We start from the raw sequence: 25,015 nt of genomic DNA on the forward strand, positions 1-25,015 counted from the left end.
TGGGTGTTCTCCTGTCCCTGCAAACAATCCTGTGTAACTGATAGTGTCAGTTGAGCCGTGTGATCCGTGGCTGGCGCACTGTGGCTGCTCCAGCTCTGCCAACAGATTCCGGGGTGGGTGTGACATCCCTAAGAAAGGGAAACCTATTTTTTTGCCCCCAAGAAATGATTACAGTTCCCTTTAATTTACGTTTCATTGTGTACTGTTTGATATCTCGTGTTGATGTGCTCTCTTGTGCCATGCAAAGCCTGCAGGTCTCATCAGTGTCTTTGCTTTATGGCTGTTATGCAAAGATGCACCAAAGCTTTTGGTGGAGCACGTATCAGTATGGTTTGGGGTTTTTTTACAAAGAGTTGTTGGAATCCTTCTGGCAGCCCCATCTTGTATTTCTGCTGAATTCTGACTGTTTTGTCATCTGCATGCTACCTGCCATGTGGCATATTTCATATACTTGTTTGGCAAAGGGGAGGAAAATACATCCATGTTCTGCTTTAAAAATAGTGCCGCCGTCTGTAAGACCACTTGTGTTGTGTGGGGGGATTGCCGTGCTATCACTGTCTCTGGAGGCAGATTGATAGCTACAGAACTGCAGTTTCGGGCTCTGTGTGTGAATTGAGCGATAAAACAGCCAAGAAACCTGAAAATTAATTCATATGTTCAATGTGAGTTTGCAATGGGGAGGGGGCTTTAATCTTTCGGATTGGTTAAAAGGTACCATTATTTCAGAAGGGCAAGAAGCTTCATGGAAAGCTGAGTTGACTCCAATGAGTTAAAAGATGTGGCTGAGACCTCGGACACATTTAGCAGGAACAGAGGCTGTGTTTCTAATTGAGGGTGATGGAGACCAAACCAGAAGCAAATAACTCTTGCTGGTGGCAGGACCAAGTGCAGCATCAGCAGCTTCCTTCTTTATTGCCACAGAGGGCAGGCACACGAGTGGTATTACTATCATGTGTACGTTTGTTTGTATATTCAAAGCCAGAGTGGTTTAGTGTTGGCAAACATGAAGTTTTTTCAGTTTGAGAAATTCCTTTTAGGTTAGTTGTGTCTCTCTCCTCCCTGAAGCTCAGTGAGCACAGGTATTGACTGTTTTCTTATGCCTATGGCTTAAATTCCCACTCCATTCATTCCATCCTGTCCGTCCTAACCCATGCCTCTTTTCTTTCACTACTGTAACGAATTAATGATTTTATGTAAATGTGGTGTTTGATGGACTGAGGAGGTGTGCCTTGGGATTTGTTTAAGCTATCACATAGGAAATGCATCATCTGCTTCATGTTTTCTGCAATTGCACTCAGTTTTATTTTTCATTTATTCCTTCTCCCTCTTCTCTAATTTTTTCCCCCCTCAAAACAGTTCTTTAGGTATGTTTAGACCTTTTGCCTGGGTTTCAGCATTTAATTATTTTATCCATCCTATCTCTGAGCCCTGCCCCCCTTATTTTCCACCCTAAAATGTGAAGGAAAAAAAAGCAACCATCCCTGCATTACATACCTGATTGCTATTCAGTTCCCAAGGGAGAGGCACTGGGAGCTAAATGCAAGGGCTGGAGGTCTGGGCTCTCTGGTTAGATTCACTGAGTGTCACTAATTAGAGCAGAGTAGCCACTTACATATTTATTCATCTTTCAGAACAGTTGGTGGATCAATTGGGTGAATGAACTGGGGCAGCTTCAGTGCTTCTTGTGTTGAATATGCTGAAGGGCCAATCCCCAAACCCCATATGCTTAACCCCCAAATCTGTTGAGGTCGGTTCTTTGTGGCTTGCTGGTATAGACCAGTATGGCTGCAACAAAACTTCATTTCTTCGTGACTTTTAGGTGATGCTTTTTCCACTCCCCTGTCTTCTGTTGTTGAAGAGGAGCTGATTTCAGCCTCTGAAATATTTACCAAAAATAAAAAACTTCCGGTGAGGAAAAAAAATAATGTTGCCTTTAAGGCCACCCTCACCCTACTTGTAGTTAGTAGTTTAATTTACCTAAAGCTTAAATTAAGAGTCCTTGCAGGACATAAAATCAGGGCAACAACCATGTCTGCCGCTGCATGAATGAAACAGCACAGAATAACCTTGCGGTTCACGGTGGATTTTTTTAGACAGTGCAAATGGATTTCCCCGTAAACGCCTTGAAGTGTTGCCTTGCACCAAAATTCTGTCTGAATTTAACTCCTAATTGATAATAGCTCATTTACTTTCTCGGAGCAGGATGGTGACAGCCTCCTGGTCCCCCCTCGCTGGGAGATTTGCATTCCATCTGCTCCGGCTGTTGATTAGCAGCACGCCGGCTACATGAGCAGTGCTTCTGGATGCTGCGGTCATCTGTTGCAATAGAATTCTTCTGTGAGGACACAGCCACAAAGCTAAAAGCGTGGTTAGGGGAGCAGTTTAACCATTTTGGAGTTTGCTCTTACGAGGGGTGGTTTGTGCACTGTTGAGTCCAGATTTCCTGGAGCGCAGCAAAAGCTTTCAAACGCTTCGTGGACAAAGCTCCAAGCTCCTCCCTGCTTGATGCTGCTGCTCCTGTTGGGAGTGTTTTCTCTCTGTTCTAGTTGTATCACCTGTACTTTAAATAAGGATCAGCCTTTAATTTGATAGCTTTTGCAAAGAAGAAGGTTTCAAGTCAACCACAGCTTCAAAGTGGGCAGTATCTTGTTAACTTGCTGTGTACAGCACACAGGTTTCTTTGGGAAGATATCCATAGATTATTTATTCAGGTTTATTGAAAATACTATTCTGTCCATTTGCACGGCTGATTCTACAACTGGGACTTAAATTCAGGCTTTTTGCCACTACCACGAAAAGGGGTAAAATAGAATTAAATGTGGTGGCTCTGTAACGTGTTCTAATATAAATAAGAGGTGACTTAGGAAGTGGGGCCATTGAGTTTTTTACCCTCAGCATACTTGGAGTTTGTGTTTGAATGCAAAACCTTTCTGTTGGCAGTTACTTCTGCAGTTTGTGTATTCCCTTCCCACCAGGTTTTGTTCGGGAAGCAATAGAAATTACTGAATGGTTCCTTTTGCCTTTTTATTTACCAAGTGCCAGCAGTGCTGTGCATTGAGCCTGAGGGAAATGGAGGGGGTGGGGTGGGGGTGGGAATCACATGCCTCTCAATCTTTCTTCCTATTTGGGGTGTAAAAATCCTTTTCAAAAGGATTCATTCCCGTTCCAGTCTGGCAAGGATGCTCCAAGAGGAGATACCCCAGTGGTTTCTGGCTAGGGGCTTGTGCTGTGTGAAATGAAAGCGATTAGCTTGGAAGACAGACAAACAAACAAGTGCAGTCCTGGTCTCTGCTGCATTTTAATCTTAAACTAAAATTACCCCTGGAACACAGCAGATCTGTTGAGGAGTTGAAGTGGGCATAGACTTTCAAATCAATCCCTTTGAAAGACCATCTTCTCTCCCCTTGAAGGAAGGACTTCGTTTGGTAGTCTGAGGAATGCTGCTTTTACTTAACTTGGCTTTGAACGAGCCCTTCAAGCGCAGGATTGAAAGGAAAGGAGGGCATGGGATGCGCCCTGAAAGTGTGTTTAGAAGAAAACAACTCCAAACTTGTGGGGACCTGCGCTGGAGTAGTTCTGATTATCTTGGATTTACTGCAGTGTCTCCGGGCATGCTTCAATCCATGTTTTTTAATTAATATAGCAGGGTAGGGCTCAGCTGGGTGGCTGTGCACTGTGTGAGCAAGGAGGAATATAACCTTGGCTGGGCTTTGTAATGTTGTGGTGAGGATCCTACAACATCTGTTGCTGTAATAATGTAAGAATTAAAGCAGAAGAATTACTGCCTTGAGTGGAGAAGCAGCTACCTTAGTGTTCATTTGCTGGTGTTTATTAGCTGGACTTATATAATTTAAAAGAGAAATATTTTTTTTTTTAAATTTTGCAAAACATTTAGGAAGATGCTGCTATAAACATTTATGAGAATTAACAATCTGTTCTGCTCCTGACTTTGGCCTGACTGGTGCCCTGGTAAAATCTTACACAGAGCCACTCCCCGAGCCTTGTGTCATTTCTCTGAGATACCTGAAAACCATATTTTTCTTCATCTGATAATTGCTTGCTTATTATTTTCTTGCTATTTGCTCTTATTAGCTAGTAAAATAAAAAAGGAAAAATGAATTTGAGTAGTGGTGGCTCCCTGGAGGGAAATTAAGCCACTGATAGCACATTTGAAGTAGGTTTGTCTTTGTACCTTGCATTCACTGTACTCCATATGGGGAACCTGTTGTTGGTTCTGCATCATTTGTTTTGTCTTTCTGGTTGCTCTTAATATTAATTGGAGTCTTTCCCAAGACACAGTTCTGTTAATCTGCCTTTTGTCATTTCCCTCCTTCCCCGCCCCCACTATCCCCAATGAATATGCTCTCCTGTGTCTGGAAAGAGCTTTAAAAATACCACTGTTGTTGTTTTTGTAATGGTGATGGCCCGTTTATTCACCTGTTTGTTTGTTTTTTTGCCACCAGTATTTGTGTTTTCGTTTGTTTGCTCAACTTCTGAATTTTGTATGTGCTGTAATTGGTTATAAGGATGCAAATAGTTTCCTGGAGTGATGGGTGTAGGTCTCTTATCAGCTCCAATTATGCAAAATGTTTTCAATTAGCTCTAATTCCCTTCTCTGCCTCCCCCCAGACTGGCATTGCTGAGCAGGGTCTCTCTGGGAACACCTGTGTGCTGTGCAGGAGCAGCCTTGTTCCTTCTACATCTCATCCTGTCCTGGGAACATTAGGATCAGGAAGCACGCTGCTACTTGTGTTTTTAAAAAGTTAAAATACCCTTAATCACACCACTTCCCTAAAGGTTTTCAGCGTCGCTGCTGGCAACTTCAGGGGGGCACTTGCTCCATCTTGACATTCTCACAGTTTTCCCCGTGGCGATGGAAATAAATGACCCTCCTGGACTGCGAAGCTTTCCCTTGAGCTTATCCTTTATTTTGCAGGAAGTAAAGTGTTATTTATAATACTGGTAGCTACCAAAGCAAGATGCTTTTTTAGACAGACTGATGTGATGGCTAAATGGGAAATGGCAATTTCTGTGGTGCCTTCGCAGAGAACTGTTGCCAGGAGCTGACCAAAATGTTCCTGTAAGCCCTGAGGGGGTTCTAGCTCTGAGGTTTCCACCTCTATGTCTAGTGGAAGGTGTCCCTGCCCATAGCCCAGGGTTTGGAACGAGATGGTCTTTCAAGTCCCTTTCCAACCCAAACTCTTCCATGATGATGTACAGTGACAAACAACAACAAGGAGAAAGCAGAGCAGTTTCTTGACAGAAACAGTTTTTGTGTGGAGACTTTACTGAAAAAGTATGAAGCTGTATGGATGGAGTTTGCTTATATAGCACAAGGAAGAGGCCCATGACTTTTGCCTAGTATGGAGAAGATTCCACTGTTCAAAACAGTGCTGAGTGATTTGCCAATGAATTACTGAATTAACCTGCAGTAGGATAAAACAACTCCAGGTTTAAATAGCTTCAACCCTCAAAAGAAATACTTTGAAGCCCTCTAAACGCTACCTCTGTAGTTGGAGTATACTTTTCTCCCTGTTCTGCCTGAAATTAACTCTGCTGCTTGTTTTAGGCCTGTTTTTGGCCCCTAATTGGTGTTCCCTGCCTGGCAGAATCCATCAGGGAACCAAGGAGGTTGAGACTGACCTTTTCCTGTACCTGTTGTTGGGCAGTTGTACCAGAGCATCTGAGACTGATGGGTGCAGGGACTCAAAGAAATCCTTGAATCCAAAGTGAGGTTTTGTAAAAACTTAATTTTGATGCCTCTGCTTCTGTGTTACTTATCAGTCCAGAAAGGTTTATATGGGTCAGATTTCTGCAACTTTTTAAGGCCTCCCCAGGTTAAAGTGGGCTGTTGGACTGCTGGGCTTGATTCTACAGCACCAGAACAGAGCATGGTTTTAATTCTGAAAGATGGCATTTCCTAAACCTCTTGGAGTGTGTACCCTGCTGGTGGCCACATGCAAATCCTGATGAAGAACAGAACTGCTTAGGCTTTATGAGTCTCAGTTTGGGTGAGTCTGGTCAGGTGCAGGGGGTGGTGTGGCAGCATAGATGATCTGCGTGTCGGGCCGCATTTGCAGGGATGGCTTTATTGCTGGGAAGGTGTTTGATAGTATCTAAGTCTCTTGTTTCGGCATAAATTAGCATTTTCTTGTAGGACTTGCTTATGCAGGACCTGAGTTTTGCCAGCAATTTAAATAGAAAAATAAAAACCATGTATATACAGTGGGGGGAAAAGTGATATTTGGTGGAGGGAGGAAAAGAGTGGGGGAGGAAGCACCGAGAGAAAATTCCATCTCAAGATGATTCTGCTCTGCCTTTATCTTGTTTGTCAGGTATGTGAGTGACAGGTTAAGTCTGTCGTGGCATGTATGAATATCATGCATATATGAACTCTTGTTCAGCCTTTTTAGTCCTTTTCTGGGGAGATGATTTTTTTTTTTTTACTTTGTACATCGCTGTCATACCAAATATCACCTTCGCCGTGGGGGCTGTGGACAAGGGGAAATGTCCCCGAGGGAATGGAAGCTTGGACCTGTTGCATAGAGAATCACCTGCAGAACACGTGTGGGACAGATAAGACAAATGTTGCTGCAATCGCTTGTGTAACGCCGGGTCACAGTGGATTCTTAGTTTACTTTGTTTCCCAACTTATTTCTTCCTTTAAGCACTTTGTTTTCACACTAAAATATCTATTTGATGGAGCAACCTGCTCTAGTTGAAGATGTGCCTGCTCTCATTCCTAAGGAGCTGGACCAGGTGGACTTTAAATGTCTCTTCCAAACCCAAACCATTCTGCAATTCTGTGATTTTTATTTCTGTTCCAAACAGCTAAAAGCATACTAAAGCGTCTCAAAAATGTTTTAGGATCAGTTGTGCTGGAGTGCACAGCCAGTTTACCTCCAAGACAGGGATGGCTTTTCCCCATAAGAGAGTTTGAGGAGGGAGGACTGGAGGCACACGAGCTGCTGGAGCATTGGCAGAGGGTGAGGGACTGCTGAGAAAAAGACCAAAGCTTGAACGTGTTCAATCTGTTTAACAAATAATTGAGACGTTTACTGTGTTCATATCAAGGGCACAGGCATGTGATTCCAGCTCCTGTGAGCTATGTTGGCTTCACCAATGTCTCGTGTCAGCTGAGCTGTGGGGTGATGCCTTTAGTCATCTCTAACTGGATGGACACGAGTCCACGTGGGTGATTTGATATCCCAGTTAAATCAGTCGAACAGGTAACTGCTGCCAGAGGGGGAATCCCCCTCTCGCTGCCTCCTCCCTGTGTGCCAGGAGCTCTTTCAGAGGACTAAACCACAGGAAACTAGTTTATTGATCAATTAGGTTTTTAAAGCTTTTTAGTACTGATGCTCAGTCGTTCTCTAAATACCGGATTAACTTCCTGAACTGGTTCACTGGGCTTTGATGAGCAGCAGTACCAGAGCAAGGAAAGGACATCATGTGTGTGTCTGAGAGAGGATCTAAAGGACAGCCAAAACTGCTGCTGAAATCCTCTATCATTCCACCTCCATGCAATTTTCCTAGGAAGGAAAAGCTTTATCTAACAATATGAGACTTTAAAGTGTGCTTTGTCAATGTTCCTTTAACTGTCTGTAATCTTAGTTTTATTTTAATTCCTGTCTTGGTTTTTGTTTATGTCAGATGTTCTGGTGGGTTTTGTGCAGTTTTAATGAGAAGATAATTGTTATCGCTCTGTAAAATTCTGGAAATAAAACTACTGAAACTGGAGGCTCAATAAAAGGAGCATAAATAGTCATTTTATTACAAAACTTCATCTTCTGACAGAAACCTTTTTTGCTTGATTAAAATATTCACAATATCAGATTTACATCTTTCCTGATAAATATGAGTGCACATTAGGAAAGATTAGAAAGTTTCCTCCTATTTCTCTTTCTATGCCACGAAATACGACCTTCATTCAGGAAATGGGGCAGGGAAAGAGCACTTGTGGGTTTTAGGGTGAGGGATCTCTGCTACATTCAGCACTGGAGTATTTGGATTTTCCTTTGATTGTCTCCCATGAGGTTCCATGGTCTTCTCCCCATGGAAGTCCCCAGTGTTCCATCAGTGCTCCGAGGGCTGGCACAGGTCTAGACAACTGGGGTGATCTTCCCTTCCTTTTTCTGGAACCCACATATATATTTGTTTAAATGTCATTTGGCTAAAAAGTCTAGCTCTAGCACGGATAATCAGCAGAGGGTTTGCTGAATTCATTGAGTTTTGCCAGGCTGAAGGGAAAGGTGGGGAAGGCGAATATAAGGAAAAACTTCAGTTTGAACTCTGAGCCCCTGATTTTCTATCAGCAATTCTAGTCTTGGTTTGCCACGCTGCTCAGGGCTTTTGTATTTATCTTCTTGGTTTAAGGACCAAATTGGGCAACTTAGGGAAGTGTCCTTATTTCCATCCATGTGATTTAGCAGAAGGAAGGTTTTCCAGATTGTTTTGTAGCTGTATAAAACACAGCTGTGTTAATTTACTTGAGGTCCATTCAGTGAATCTTAAAAGCATGAACAGATCTTGCCAAGTTTTTAGTTTGGTGGCCCCACCATTGAAGAGGAGGAAAAACTAGGGGCTTAAAGGCTGATGAAGATCTCTCTTGGTAGAGGGAATGGATGGCAGTACTGAACTTGTCTCCGGTAGCATCTGCCAGAGGTGCACGGGCCAGTTCAGATTCCTTGTCTGTGAGAGGCTGGAGTATCTCTGCTTTGCTTAACCCCCAGTGTGTCATCTCTGATACAGTTTGTTTTTTTTTGTGCAACCATAATTGCTGCTGTCTTGTCTTGTTTTGACGAAATCCAGAACTGGAGGCAGCAGATGAGCAGCTTGAGGAACGTGCAGGTGCGTTGTGTAAGCAGGGCATGTCCCGTGTAATCCTGGCAGTTCCACAAAGCCGTGGGATCTCTGTTTGCATGGCTGCTTACTTGTCTAAACTGAGCATTCACGGCCTGGACAGGTTCTGGTATGCACCGAGTAACTTAACCCTGGTGCTCTCCATGTCTTAGAGTCTGGTGACAGTCACTGAGAAATGTCATCTGATCTCTTAGTTCCTGATGACTGTCTTTCCCTCACCGTGAAGTGTGTGGCAGTATCTTTGGTCAAGCCTTTTTGGAAGCATTTGCAAAAACACATATTGATTCTTTACTTCCCTTCTTGAAAACAGAAGAATTTGAAGCTTGTTGTTAACCAGGGAAAGCAGGTATTGAGAGTGCTGTCCCTGGATGACGTCTTCTGGCTGTCAGGACCTGGCTCCAGGTCTGTCATCCTGTATTACCAATATTTTTCTGGTAGATTTTGAAATATTATTAGGTACTTATGCTGCTTCTCTTTCATTTATTTATTTATTTTTCTGTCACAAGTTTCTACCTAGCTGTCCTTCAGACCTTAAGTTACCACAGAGGACTTGTAATTCTGCTGGGAGTACTGATTCTCCTAACGGTGCAGAAGTGAAGCACTGTAAAGTTATTTAAGCATCACAGTCACATATAGCTGTCAAAGTCTAGTGCCACCTTCCTTACTTGCAAAATGACTTAGATGAGTGCTGGATGCTGGTTTAAAGAAGTGACCCTGTAGAAGAGCTGTGCAGCTGCCCTGTAGACCACAAAACCTGACACCAGGAGCTCCAAAGCTCACAGCAGCCAGCTGGACAACATCTGCCCCTTCACATCTGGCTGCTGCGTTGCCTGGTTCTTCTGCACCTGAAGTTCGTACCAGCGTGCTGTCGTTGCTTTGGAATCTGTGTTTATGGAGTCACAAATGTAAATAATTTACGGTAAACCCTTGGTTGGATGTCTGGTTTGTAGGCATGTTGGGGAGGCTGCTTTTTCTTTCCAGCTAAATAAACCATCTGCAAGAATCTGGCTGGTTTCCTCATGAGATTTCAGTGATACAATCTGAAAAATAGGGAAGCAGAGTTTTTACTGACCTGAGAAGTCACAGTTTCTAAAGGTAGTTGGAATTACATTCTGGGTTAACTGGTAAAAATAACAAAATTGTGAACCAAAACCTGAGAGAACTTGAGTTGGTGTCGTGCAGCAGTTCTTGCCTCCTCCTTCCCCTGCCCACACATCAACCCTGTGTGTGCAGGCAATACCAACCTTATTTGCTACCTGAGTGATCATTTTTTATTGCCAGATTTCGGGGAATAATTTAATAACCAAATCTAATTTGGACTGAAGCATTCATTAAGTGGAGAGCTGACCAGCTCATTTGTGGGGGTTCAGAAAAGCGCAGGTATAGGCTGCTATAAATTTTTTTTTTTAAGATTAGCCAGTGCATGGAGCTTCTTTCCTGCTGATTTTATAGTATTTCAAGCCGAGGTCCACTTTCATCTGATGGAGTAAATTCTGAGAGAGAAACAACCATTATATACACAATTTGTAGCTCAGATGTCAAGGTGTAATAGCACGAATGCAGATATTCATTACTTGCAAGCAGAGTTGGCTTCCTTCCTCTTCCTATAGCAAGAACATATCCTAGGAAGAAATATCTCTCTCTGTACTCAAAGCACTTAAAACTCTGTACGAGGAAACTTTATTTTGCCACAAGATTTGACATGAAGATGCACGGTGAATAATTAATTTATTGGAAGTTTCATTGACTGATTCAATTTACAGCTGACCCAAGTGCAGCTTTCTGTCCCGAGGAAGGGAGTTGCCTCGTGGAAGAACCTTTCCTTGGGAAAAACAGCCCAATAAACACGAGGGTGAGGCATTAGGAGTGTAAAGGTAATCTTCTCCCTTGCACTTACGAACTGCACAGTTTGATTTTTAGCTGTAAAATCTCGCAGTGTAAAAGGCTGGGAAACTACAGTCTTGGTGCTGCAGGGGCTGTCAAGGGCGTTGGAAAATTGCAATGGTTGAGCAGACAGACAAAGCTGATGGGATTTTGGAGACACATACATGTTTTCATTACAGTGACCCACTTTTAAAAGATTTTTGAGTGGTAATAGAAGTGGCTTTTTCTTTTTTTTTCTTTTTTTTTTTTTTTTCCCCCTAGTGTTCAACTGGGCCTAGAAGTATAAGCAGTTACTGTCTTTATTGACCTGAGAACAAGAAAACTGTCCATTAAATCTTGTTATTTTTCAGAACACAGCCCGGTTGTTTTAAACCTATTTGAGCTCTGGGTACAGAGTGTGGAAATCTTTAAAATTTTAATGTATTCAGAATGGTGCTGATGTTAAACTTGTGATCACCTGTTCAGTTGGATTTGATGTGTTTGATGCCAGTGTTAAGTTTCATTTTGAGTTTTATTTTATTGAGTAAATGGCAGAGCCCTCCTCGTAAATGAAATTGCCTCCTCTCTAACCGAAGTGTTGAAATAAGATTACTCAGATAAAGCTGTTTTGTGGCAAACAGAAGGTGATTCAGAGAACTACACTTGTGCTGATCTCATAACGAAGCTAATTAATCTTTTTAAATTAAGTGCCCTTTAAAATTCAGCATGATAAAGACAAAAGGATTTAAAAAAAAAATATTACTTTTAGAGGGCACTGCTCTAGCAAAGAAAACTTCTACTCTGTGTGTTCTTGCAAGGGAGTGAGTAAGCAGAGCTGCCTTGGGATGGTGATCATATGTTTATATACTACAGCTGCAGAAAATGAGAAATTAAATGAACAGTTCGAGAGAAGCATTGAGAAATGAGTGCTTGGGACAGCGCAGGAATGTAATTTGGATGTTAATTTTTCAACTTCAGCTTCTATTTTAGGTGTGCCAACATCCCAGCTCTCTGCAAACTAGAAAACATGGGGTAGGGGGGGGGGAGTTCATCCCAATTGCTGCTGTTTTGGGCTTTGCAAGTAAAAGCAAGAGCCTTTTCAGGCTTCCTGCGTTTTTTATTCAGGACAGGCAATCCATAGGAAGATGAGGTCAGGAAGCTGCAATATTGATCAGACTCTCTTCTTGGCAGCCTTGTCCGTGGCAGCTTCGGGGAGCTGAGGGTAAATGGAGTATTAGGGCTATAGAAAAAGAACAAAAGGAAGGTTACTGCTGGACCTTCTTGGCAGCAATAGCTGGATGCCTTTTAAAAACAGGCCCTGTTGTCATGGAGCTTCCGAATCCAAGGCCGGGTTTCTGGCACCGTGATTTTCTCATGGCAAAACACGCTGTCCTGTCCCAGCCTTGGGGGGGAAATAAATAAATAAATAAAGGCAGTAGCCTTGCCAGCACTGGTCTATTATTGCAGCTAAATGACTGAACTGCAGTGGGAAGGGCACCAAAGGGAAACCTTTTCTTCACAGAGAATCCTGATTTCTTCTTTTTTTTGAAGGCTGGCCTCCATCTTGGTCTGCAAAATATCTTTTATAAAGTCAGTGTTTGACGTTTGGAGAAGGATTTTGAATAGCTGATCTAGAACTTGCTTTTCTCTGAGTCAGCAGTGTTTTGAGGTTGAAACAGAGAGCTGTATTCCTAATCTCAAGGTTTTTGGAAGGGCTTCCAGTAGCAGTTGGTTTGGATTTTAAAGCCCGTTTTCCTCTTCCAAAGTTCAGGTTATAGTCAAACTGTTCAACACACTTATTTATCGTTTCCTGAAGTGACCAGTAATGTACAAAACAAGATATTTATTGTTTTATTTGGCATTGATTATGTTAGTTTAACACTGTTGCTTTACGGAGCTTTTTGCTGTCTTAAAAGGTGATATTTTGGTTGTGTAGGAATATTCATGCTTGACATTCTGAACAAAAAGTATATTCCGCTCCTGATGAGATTTTTTTTATTATTATTATTTATTCTTTGACAGCTTCAGTGACTGAAGTTTAAAAACTTGTTTGGTTTTACTGTTATTTTGTGGCTGTGCTGAAACAAGTGATGGCAAAAGAGGCTTGGTGTTTCCGAGGCAGGAAAGCGGCGAGCCTGTGTGCTTTTAATGCTGTGTGACTTATTTTTAAAGGCAGGAGAGAATAGTTCCCCCATGTCAGAAAGCACCTCTCCCTAAGCTTGTCTTCTTGGCTTGTGTAAACTCTTTGGGCTGAAGAATTTGCCTCTCAGGTCCATTCTGAAGAGTCAGCTGTGGTTTGATACTGCCCGATTACTGCACTTTGAAAAGTTTCAGGCAGCTAGTGAATAAAAATCTCTGCATTTTAAGTATTGCACAGTAATTTCTATTGCTTCATCTGCCTGTTTGTGCTTTGTCTGTTGTTGGGTCAAGGATTTAGAGCTCTTGAAGGCAAGTTCAGATTGGCCTTACTGGGAGGGCCCTCGGGCGGGATGTCGCAACTTCTGTGACTCTGCCCTTCAAGTTCCCAGCCCTGAAGCAGAGTTATTTTCTGTCCTTCTGGTGTTTTAGGTTGCCCTCAAGGAGGGATCCATGGGGAGGCACGATGTGGAGTGGGGTTGCCTGGGGTATGTGCATCTTTGATTCTGCAGAGCCAGGGACCTCAAGCAGGGCTGTAATGACACCTTGGGGCTGCTGTGGCTTTTCCTCAGCACAGAGGAGCTTGAGCCCTGTCATTTCAGGGTTTGTTTGCACAAGGGAGGGAGCCCTCATCCATGGGAGTAGCCACAGATCTGCAGCTATAATGACTGGATAATAAAGGAACCCTGGGAGCCAAAACTTGGAGTTTGGAACAGCCTTTGGAGTCCTTGGAGAATTCTTCTCTACAAGGTGGTGGAGTTGTAAACACCAGGCATCTCTGCAGAACTGGTTATTTTCTCTCTGTTTACTCTTTAAAAGCATCATCAAACTCCAGAAGAAGACAGATTTCTTCCAAGGTTGCCCCTCTGCTGCACTTTTGTGTTCTGTTCTTTGCTCTTTCTATACCATCCCTTAAAAAACCTGACTGAAGTGTATGTAGGTTCATGGTGTGCTCAATATCAGGGCTACAAACATAAACCCCAGAAAATTCTAAATGCTAAAAGTTTCTATTTAAATGTTCTCTTGATTAATGCTACTTTTGGGTTGGTTCTACCTAAAAATTAATGGGAAATGAAAGAGATTTCTTGGTTATGACAGTCTAGTTTGTGTATCTGCTAGTGAGTGAAGCTTTTCTGCAGTCACTTGTCTTCCCAATTTAATGGCATGTATTTCAACAACTATTTGAACGTTTTCATCCCAGGGAAGTGGTGGAATTACCATCCCTGGAAATGTTAAAAAAAATATGTGAATGTGTCACCTGGGGACATGGTTTAGTACATGGCAGTGCTGGGTTAATGGTTGGACTTGATGATCTTAGAGGCCCTTTCCAACCTGATTCTGTGGTTCTATGATCTATTTCTCAACACTATCAAAACCATTATAAAAATTTAATTTTCTTGTTTGTATCATATTTTCAGTCTGACAATTCAGGGAATGTAACTGTGGGGGGTATGAAGAGTCTGCTTCACTTCAGCATGAGGAACATTTGGTTTTTGACAGTACTGAAATTGGTAATTATAGTGTGTCTTCTTTAATTTTTTTACTCATTAAACTAATTTCCTAATTATTAGAGAATGCATTCTGTCTCTGAGACTCTGCACTGTATTTTTTATAACAACAAAGTGACCGAATTGCTGCTTTAATTTCAAGTTTTGACTTTAACTATGGAATTGTATGTAGTTCTTCCAGAAGAATTAAAACCATCCCAGAGCAGTAGGGGGGAGGAAAATTGAGGGTCTGATCATGTTCACCATAACGTAGACCTCTTCCTTTCAACTTTGCTGATGAGAGAAAGTTTTATTTTCCAGGAGGGAAGCTTCCACACAGTTTTCTGGATACTATCAGGCAGATTTTAGTTTCCAGTGATGTTAGGTTTGTGTTTGAAGGATTAGAGTGGTGAGAAGGTGGGAATGTGGCTGAAGCCAGTGAGTCCTCCTGAAAGGTCAGATGAAGCCTTTAGTTTAAAAACTTGGTGCTTTCCTTCTAAATACAGTTGTTTTGCCAAGCTGGGGAGAATAATTTTATGGCCAGCTTTGGTCTTCAAACACAAGATGGGTTAGGAAGTGGAAATGGAGCTTGTGAGATCTGCACTAGCGTGGGAACTTTGGTTGAGGTGCTGTTACTGCTCATATGAGTGTTTCCCTCTCTGTCTTGGTGTAGTTCCTTTTACAGCCAAATATATGTTCCCCCAAGCCCTTTAGACTTGCTTGTTCTTCTTTCTCTGCGTGGCAAAGACGGTGGATTTACTCTGAAGAACTATTTCCATGGCAGCCACTTCTAAAATTGCTTCTGTCTTCTTCTGTTACAACTTCTTTGTTTTTCTGTTCTGTTTTACAGACACAGATGAGGACACGGTGAAAAGGTGTTTTGCCACATTTGAAGAGAAATTCTTCCAAACCTGTGAGAAAGAACTTGCCAAAATCAACATTTTCTATTCAGGTAAGGTGCTTATTTGTGTGTATTTGTGGAAAATGCAACAGCAGAAAAAGAGTCTGAAGCTCCCAAGCTTTCAGAATAATCACAGTGGTGATGCAGGTTGACCATTGGGTAATTAGAGGGCTGGTTTATTTGGGAAACTCTCTGGTTTAATCACATATCTGCAGCGAAAATATGGTATTTGGATGGAGGGAGAATGAATGGCAGGTGATTTCATTGCTTTGCAATAGCATCCTGCCCTTAAAGTGGTGTGTTACAAATAGGGCACAGTCTCTCAGCCTCTCTGTGCTGACGGTCTCCTGAACCTGTTTTAAGTGTACTAAGCTCCCCAGTTGGTGTTTCTGTGCTTCTGCAGGATTGGCTCTCATGGGCTTGCCTGTGTGTGGTAACTTGACCGTCTTGATGTGTCCAACAAGTTCTTAAACACTTAAACTTTGCCTCAGTGCTGGGTAGGTTTCTGGAGTACATCAGCCAGTAGCAATTTGTGTATAAAATCCTGTTTGACTAAAAATGCTGTGATGATAAGAGTAGGGATTTCTAAGTGTCATATATGAAGTGCTGTTGTTTGTTGTTTTCCCTGAGAAAGTTTGCTTTCCCACCCTGTGTTTTGAAAATAGAACTTTAAAAAGAGGATAGTTGGAAATTCACCCTGTAAACATTGCTAGAAAAGGCTTCATGCGCTCCAGTTCCACCCACCCCTGCACTTCAGCTGGTTTTGAGCCTCTTTTGGTGAGGTTTAAAATGGGTTTTCAACTAGGAAAGCATTTAAATATGGATACAATGATGCATTGGCTTCTATAGTTTCTCTTAACATGTTGATTTATTAACTTAGTGCTGTAAACAGGATTTGCAGCACAATGTGGCAGCCTTTTCTAGTTCTGATTTTAATCTGATAACAAAGACAAAGTTGAATTGTGCAAAATATTTTCATAACCGCGGGGTGATGACTTTATTGCTGGCTATTTTATTGCCAGCAGACTCTGGCCTGTGGACATGAGAATAGCTGAAAGCATGATGGATGCAGGGCTGAGCGCTGCAGCTTGCCTCCGCTCAGCTTCCATCTAGGGAAGTGAATCTCTTTGGGGATGGCTGTGCCTGCTCTCCTGGCTCCCTGGAGCAGAGTGAGTGTCAGGACAAGAGGCAGTTTGTAGGTAGAATCGATATGTTTTATTAGGGCAGCTGGGTTTTACACTCTATAGGCATTTTTCTGCGTGCAGTTCACACATACCTAACTCAGAGCAGGGTTTTGTTTCCCTGGGAGAGCTGCTGTGTCTGTCCCAGGTCCGAGGTTTTTATGCTCAGAAACTTGTCTTCCTTTTTGAGTCATATCAGATCCTGTGTGCTGCTAGATAGACTCTGTGGAGGAAGTTCTGTCAATTTAGATGCACAATACAGATTATAATTTTCCCTAATGAGGACCTGCTGGCACACGTGCACCCACATGTACACACCCATTCCAGCGTTGTTTCAAATGCTATTAATAATGTAGGGTAGGGTTTTTTTTTTTTCCCCCCCATAGCTGTCATTTCAAAAAGTTCTAGGAGAGAATGCATGTAATTTGAAAATCTCTTGTGATAAGATTATTTGCAGAAGAGTGACGTGACTTTCATAGAATGGAAACCCATTATTAGGCTTATTAACGTTAAGCTGCAGCAAGAAATGTTTCATCAGTGGTTCCTCTTCTGATCATGTCAGAAATGTTGTGTAGGACCACTGTGTAACTCCAGGCATGTGTTGGCTTGGATTATGACCTGGTACATCCTATTTATTGTTGGCTTATTGTATGGCTTATTATATGCCTGTCTTTACAACTATAAATACCGTTCGTTTTCAAGAAAGCCCAAATTTTTGTTGATCTCTACTTCATTTCCTCATCATCTTTCCCTGCGCTGAGGGGTCCCTAGTGAGCATCACCTGGGATTGCCACAGCATAAACAATCTCATCCTCTTGGAATGGGGTGCTCTTGAACCCCAGCTCCTCCATGGAGCACTTGGGGCTGGAATGCCAGCTGCAAAATTCCTTTCCCTGTGTGCTCAGCTTGTCAGCTGCCACCAAACATCGCCTCAATTCCCCAGACCATTATCCCAGCTCAGTAGAAAGGAAAACTATCAAATCTGATTTAGCTAATGGCAAACAATTTGTGATTATTTGAACTATGCTCAAGAAGATCTACCCTCAACTGAAAGAAGAAAGAATGGCCGTACGGTTTTCAGTGGTTCCAGCAGAGGAATGCCTGTTCGAGTGCTGAAGTTTTATTTGTGGCCAATTTCGGTTTGGGTTTGGGATTTTCTAGATGGCAGGTTTGCTGTATTTTAAATTAGCATCACCAGGATCTGGCTAAACAGTAGGCAGTAAAATTTTTGTGGTTAATTTAGGAATGGTTTTACTATTTGTAGAAAACCACGGCTTTAACTTAGTAAGCAAAATACTGAACATAATATGGACAAGTAGGGAAGGGAAGGAGTCCTTAAAAGCACCTTCCTAAAATGCCCTGAGCTGGGGACCTGTTTGATCACCTCCTGTCTGGTGAAACAGGTTTTGATCACAACCATGACCATCTGAACTGGAACCTGGGGGGAGATTTTACTGGTTCCTTGGTGTAATAGTTTTTTCCCATCACACTTGTGTGTGGACTTTTGTTTAAACTTGGAAAACGGAGTCAAAATCAACTTGGAATTGCATAGTTGAGGTGATAACTCAGTAACTCCAAAGCCTCATCCTCAGAGAACTGTGGTCCTGCCTGTAGATGGAGGGAGCTATATAGCAGACAGCAGTGACTCTCTTCAACAGTGCTTAATTAAGAAGAATGTTGATATTTGGAGATAATGCTTTCTTAGGGATGTTGCTTTCTAAACGGAGGAAAATTGCAGCAGCGGTTTTATAACTGTTTCAAAACATTGCCTTCTCTTTAAATATTGTGTTATTAGACTGATGGATTTCTTGATTTTTTTCTGGACATAGAGACAACAGCACAGTGTTTTCAGTTGTAAAATGAAAATTTAAACTTTTCCATATTTACTGATTTGATCCAAAAGAAATCTGTGTATCACAGATGGTTTAATAGACATTTTGAACATAGAGAGTGAACTTGTGAGTTTTATTTATAATGAAGGCTTCTGATATGAACAGATATTTATTACTCATTCCCAAGTGAGTTCCCAAAGTGGGGAGAGGTTATTGTTTTTGCAGTCTGATCTTATGTGGTTCTGGGCTGCGGGCTCACAGTTCTCACCGTGAGCTCCATTGCCTCTGTTCAGTGGAGTCCTTGCAGCTGTGGAAGTTGTCAGAGAGGGGTTTGTCCTGTCTTGGATTTTGAATCTTCTTGCTTTAATACAAGCAAGAAAGTTATAGAAAGTTTCAGGCTCTTTTGTACTTAAGTTTTCTACATTGATCCCCATTTTCTGTTTGGAAAGACGCTTTCCTCCTGGAGTGCAGAGCACTAGAAAATTATTTACAGAGTAGTCTTGCCCTTAAAATTAACCAGAATTGAATAAGGCAAAGGGAAAGGAAGAGTAAATCTTACATCTGAGGGGGGAGCAATAGAGAATTATCATTAAGTTTTTCTTTAAGATACTGATAAAGAGCATTAAATTGACAGGCAGGAGACTGTCCAGCAGAGCTTTGGGTGGCAGAGGGACCCTGTGGCTCTGTGGTTTGTGGTGTGTGTCCTGCTGGGTGGGGGTGGCTCCAGCTCCAACACTGTGAACCTGTTCAGGATCTTCCTGGCCAACACCAACACCCGCGGCCTGTGACGGTGCTTATCAACACAGATGCCAAAGCTGTGACTGAAGCCGTGGCAGGGGAAAAAAAGCCTGGAAGGAACCAGTTGTACAGAACAAAGAGAACGATAGCGGTGTTAGCTGTGCTGGTTTTAGCTTTAAAAGATTGTTATTCAGCCAAAAATATTATTTTCTGAAAGTACACAAAGCAGCATATTTAAAGGAACACCTTTTTCGTACTTGAGGTGTGAAGAAGAGAGACAGACTTGTCCTGAAAACACAACAAAATGATATTTAAATGCAGGCTGACTGTCTCTTTAACCAGTAAATAACAAGGCAGTGCTTCTAAACGGAGGGAAAGAAGGGATGAATTATTACAGCAGATCATGTACAGCAGCTACTAGTGTTGTAACTCCTGATCAAAGCAGAGCTGTGTTTGTCTGTCACCAGGAGCTTGGCACAGGGGTTGGGTTGCTCTCTGAGCAACAAAATTCAGCGTCACATTTGAAGTGTGGAGTTTTTCTTCTTTTGATTTCCTTACTGTCACATAAAAAGATGGTAAACACGTAGTCAGTGGTGGGTGCACGGATATGAAAAGCGCTTTGCTTACTGTCAAGTTCCATAATATTGTCTAGCAGGTTTGTTTTTTTTTTTTTTTCTGGTGCTTCTCATGAACTTGATTTATTTGGGAAAGACGAGCAGCTTTCCTTTGCGCTCAGAGTAGACATTTGGTCACTGCTTTGGTATTTGGATGAGACCCTATCTCCTGGCTGCCTCCAGCCACGGCTCTGCCACTTTGGGAAGGCCTGTCCCAGTGTCCCTGCGCTGGTTTGCAGCCCACAGGTACAGGTTGGGCTTCTTCCACCTATAACAGGTATCTGTGTGGTCCTGGACTGAGCAACCACTAGAAATCAAAGCTGGGATTCAAGCTGAGAAATCTGCATTCATGTCTAGTGCTGCTTTAGTCTGTGCTGAAGGGACAGACCCTTGATTTTGACCATATTAATTAAGAGGTTTTCTTTTGAGAACATGGATGTTTTACATTGGTTTAATGAGAAGAAGCTTCCTCCACTGCCCTTGTGAAACCACACCTGGACTACAGCATCAGGATCTGGGGCTCTCAGCACAGGAAGGACAGGGACCCATTAGAGCAGGTCCAGAGGAGGCCACGGAGGTGCCCTGAGGATTGGAGCATCTCTGCTGAGAGAGCTGGGGGTGTTCATCCTGGAGAAGAGAAGGCTCCAGAGAGGCCTTAGAATCCCTTCCAGGGCCTAGAGGGGCTCCAAGAGAGCTGGAGAGAGACTTTGGACAGGGGCATGGAGTGACAGGAAAAGGGCTTTCCCCTGGCAGAGGGCAGGGTTAGATGGGATATTAGGGAGAAATTCTTCCCTATGAGGGTGAGCAGGCCCTGGCACAGGTTGCCCAGAGAAGCTGTGGCTGCCCCATGCCTGGAAGTGTTCAAGACCAGGTTGGACAGAGCTTGGAGCAACCTGGGCTGGTGGAAGGTGTCCCTGCCCATGGCAGGGGGTTGGAACTGAAGGATCTTTAGGGTCCCTTCCAACCAAGCAGTTCCATGAGCTGTTGAACTCAATGTGTGATGGGGGAAGGCTGTGCACAGGCACGTCGTTTGAGGAATAGGTGTAGTCATTTTAGGGCTTGATAGGCGAGTTGTGACCCTCCCGGCTGACATTTCCCTCCTTTTGCCAACAGAAAAGCTTGCCGAGGCTCAGCGCAGGTTCACCACTCTCCGGACTGAGCTACAATCCACTTTGGATGCACAGAAAGAGGCCAGTGGGGCTTCCACGCTGCAGCGGCGCAGAAAGCCCGTCTTCCACCTGTCCCACGAGGAGCGTGTCCAGCACAGGAATATCAGAGACCTGAAATTGGCCTTCAGCGAGCTCTACCTCAGCCTCATCCTCCTGCAGAACTATCAGGTACCTGCAGAAAGAGGCGGTTTTACAAAGCCCTGTCTGTAAATGTCCCTGTGCTTTGTGTATCCTCGAGTTGCCTCTCTCAAGCAGTTTTTTTTTTTTATTTCTTCCTTCCTTTTTTGGTTGGCCCTTGCACACTTTTAAAGCAAAGGCAGATACCTAGCAGCCTGAGTCTGGTTGCTTTTTTATTGAGCTAGAAGTGCTAAGCTGACCAGCAAAAGGACCTTCTTTCTTCCTTTTCTGGGCTGTCTGACCCCAGCACTCGTGGCCACAACATGAGGTCACACTGGGACCTCCTTCTTCTCTAGTGTGTTGTTCTGTGCAAGGATGGAGCAGGCAAGTTGGGGAAGAAGTTCTTTTATCTAATATTTGTAATGGAACTTGAAATCCTCACGTACTGTTTCCCCTTGGCGTTACCATGGTAGTGGCTGTGACCTTGCTGTATCAGAATTTCTTGTGAAAACATCCATTTAAAAAAAAAAATAATATTTTGGTTCCCGCAGGATACGGGCTCGTTTGCCTTGAGGTATGAAAAAAATAAGCAAATATTTAGTTGTACTTGGATTTCTGGCACGGTAAATATTGCAGACACTGATCTAGTTCCAGAAATCTTGAAATAAAAATCTGAAACTGTTAATATCTTTTCTTCTGGGGTAGTTCTTCTGGAATTAAATACTCTGAAATGCTTTTAGATGTTTTCTTTGAGGCATTTTAGCTTGTTAAATTAGAATGCTGGAGCTTAAATTCACTGTGTCTGTATTTGGATCTTTACCAGCATTGTACCAGAGAATTTCATTAAACAAAATTCACCATAAGAATTAATTGAATACCACTCTGCAGCATGGACAAAACTTACTGTCCCAAAATTCTGAGTGTTTGTACCTCTCCTAAGGTGATGTTATGTCCTTGAGCACGTGTCTGAAAACTATTGGTGGGTTTCTTAATCCTCTTTAACTATTAGTGATAGTTCCTACTTCAAAATCCTGTGAAAGGTGGAGTATCTGTAGCTTTTCAGAAATGGAGTGAAGCACTGTCACCTGCAATGATTTTTTCACTTATTTTCTTTTTAAAAAGAAGACAGCTCATACTTTTGATTACAAAAAATTGCCTCTGAGGCATGATGAAGAGTTTAAATAGGGGGATGACATAGGTCATTCCTTTGGAAATCTTTCCCCTACTATTCATCAGTGAAGAAAAGCATCTTGCACACTTATATTTTTGGATTTTTGCCATTGTAAGTCCAGATCTACTGTAGGTATACGAAATATTGATTTAAGCCCCATCTGGATTTGATAGTTTTCACAGTTTGCAGCTGCTTTCTACAACATACCTTCACTGAGAGAATGAGAAAAAATCCTTCAAATTGGTCTTGAAGTTAAGGACAAGGAATGCAAGTACTAGAACAGACATAAAATCAACTCCCAGAATACTACTCCTTATCAGACTTGAGCTTAGAATATAAGAACTAGAAATATTCCAGATCTTGGAAAGAAGAGAAAACAACAACCTGGTGGGAAGATGATGTAGCTGAGATCTTCGTGTAGGAGGGAAAGTAAAGTCAACAGCAGCATTATAAATGTCAAACTATGGCTCTGATGAAATGCAGATGCCTTGAGTTGGGTTACTAAGGAAGGAAAATGCACCTGAAGCAAATTTCTCTGTCTGTCAGGACTGAACAAGAGCACAGATTTCATGCATTCGTTCCTGAGCTACACCAACCAAGCGTCAGGTGAAACTATAACTAGTCTCCAGGGCAGCTCTTAATGTATTTAACTTATTAATGATTAAACTTCGGATGAAATTAATTTATTGTTGACAGTATTATAACATTCTAGGTGTGTGTACAGAGATAAATAGATCTATTTATTTGAAATACTGTGGTTTAGGAGAAACAAATTAAGAAATTAGGCATATAATAATTAGTTGCACATTCTGTATGTAATGTAGTGTAATTGTATGTAATTTCTGATATATGTATATATGTAAATATATGTAATTTGACACACTTGTATATGAGAAAGGAGTTTTGAATCCACTGTTTGATTCTACTTGATCTTGTATCATATTATTGCCTAAATTGTAGTATTTGTTTTGTGGTGTTTTGTTGTTTTTTTATGTTTGTGTGTTTTTGGGGTTTTGTTTTGTGTGGGCTTTTTGTTTTGTTTGTTTGGTTGGTTTTGGTTTTGGGGTTTTTTGGGTTTTTTTTTTCCACTTAAACGTATTTGATTGTTACCCAACAGAAACGGAGGTCAGGCTTGGGGTAAGTCCCTTGCCAAATAAAAGCAACACAAATAGCAAGAACAGCAAAATATCTGACTGTATAAGTGATATTTGTTCTGTTTCATAGTTCCATCACTGCATGTTCCCTGTCTGAAGTACCACTGTGGCCAACAGTACTTTTAACATGCGCTTTGGAGTTGCAGAATTTTTGCAACCAGAGCATGAAATTCTGCCAGAGAGGTTTTAGGGTGTCTGGTGTAACCATATCCTGACTAGCCAAGGCACCTCACAGTTAGTCTGGGTTTGCACCCATGGAGATGAAAGGATGTTAGTTCAGGCCACAAAAAAAAAAAAAAAAAAAAATCTGACCAAAATCGTCATTTTGGTGCGGTTTTTCATTTGAAATTTCTGCCCTCCCTGGGGTGGAATGCTGGCTTTTCCAATAGAAAGTAATTAAAGTCTCATGTCTGCAATAAGGCAGATCATGAATGCTTCGGCTTCCTGAGCCTGTCTCCCCAGCCTCATTTCCCCACCTAGTTTGGAGGGGTCTGGTATTAAATCACCCTCAGCATAATTAGATTGAAAATAATATCAGTGAGTAGCTGGTTTTGCTGTTTTCTACAGTTTTCTTTCCAAGCCACTTTAAGCTTTTCTCGGAAGTGAATCTTACCATGATCCCTCTGCATTTCTGCTTTTGCTTGAAGGAGATGTTGGGTCTCTGGATGGAGTTTCCTGCATAATGAAGTACAGGATTGCAAATCCATCACGTGGCAGCAGTTGTCTGCAGCGTGATGAGCTTTGCCTGTCTTGGGTACCGTGCGTTGGAAAAGTGGAGTCCGGGCTTGCATATAACTTGTAAATCAACAGTTAATTCCTGGTTTAAGCTCTGTGTGCTTACCTCTGCAGACTGGAGAGTTACATCTCCCACATCTGCGAGCCTATAAGCTGCTGTTTTAGTCCTAGTGCAACATACTCCATGTAAAAGGATGCTGCTCTGGGGATGCTCTTGTCTGGATTTAACATGCAGCGTTGACATTTTTTGTGCAAAGGTTTCCCTTCCACGATCTGGAGGACTTGATATGAAACCAGTGTAAAGTTTAAAGAAACTAGGAGTCAGTACCTCAGCCTTTTCAGAAGGGAAAGCCCCTTGAAGGTTATTTGTCCTCAAGGTGTCATCGGGAATGTTGTCATGTCCTGCGTAAAGGAGGAAAATGGCAGTGATCTGGCTTTTCAGGGAATAAAAGGGTTCAGGTAGCTCCCTGAAAATAAGTTGCCTCTTTTTATGCCCTTGAGTCCCCCGTGTTTTATTTTACTTAGAAGGAGTATGTATTACTTATAACAAAGTAATAACTCAGACACTTCCTGACAATGGATGTAATAATTTTGATTCTTCCTATTAAATATTCCTTTATTTGCTTGCACTGGAGAGAGAACCACTGAACTTTGCTGGGAGCTGACTGAGGTTAAAAGCAGCGTGTCTTCTCCCTTGCCTGCAGAACCTGAACTTCACTGGCTTCCGCAAGATCCTGAAGAAACATGACAAGAACCTGGAGACAGCCCGGGGGGCCGAGTGGAGGGTGGCCGAGGTGGAGGTGGCACCCTTCTACACCTGCAAGAAGATCAACCAGCTCATCTCTGAAACAGAGGTAAAGATGCTCCTCTGGGCACTGCTCCTCTGGTAACTAGAAAACCACAGGGTTTTGTTCACTGCTGGTTTCTGGAAGTGTTCAAGGCCTGGTTGCACGGGGCTCTGAGCAACCAGGTCTAGTGGAAGGTGTCCCCCTGCCCGTTGCAGAACTGGATGATCTCTCAGGTCCTTTCCAACCCAAACTGTTCTGTGGTTCTAT

General features: G+C 42.4%; 1 protein-coding gene across 1 annotated transcript in view; it reads left to right on the forward strand.

Annotated features, from left to right (window-relative positions):
• The window catches only part of XPR1 (xenotropic and polytropic retrovirus receptor 1), a 105,482-nt gene that overhangs the window by 51,587 nt on the left and 28,880 nt on the right, over positions 1 to 25,015 (forward strand). Inside the window, exons 3-5 of the mRNA XM_027894172.1 lie at positions 15,199 to 15,300; positions 20,728 to 20,951; positions 24,665 to 24,814. Of these exons, the coding sequence (XP_027749973.1) occupies positions 15,199 to 15,300; positions 20,728 to 20,951; positions 24,665 to 24,814 (476 nt within the window). The remainder of the gene's footprint in view (positions 1 to 15,198; positions 15,301 to 20,727; positions 20,952 to 24,664; positions 24,815 to 25,015) is intronic.

This window comes from Empidonax traillii, unplaced genomic scaffold (assembly GCF_003031625.1).
Source record: "Empidonax traillii isolate 1590-97213 ecotype Southwest subspecies unplaced genomic scaffold, ASM303162v1 scaffold419:size1009643, whole genome shotgun sequence".
NCBI lineage: Eukaryota > Metazoa > Chordata > Aves > Passeriformes > Tyrannidae > Empidonax > Empidonax traillii.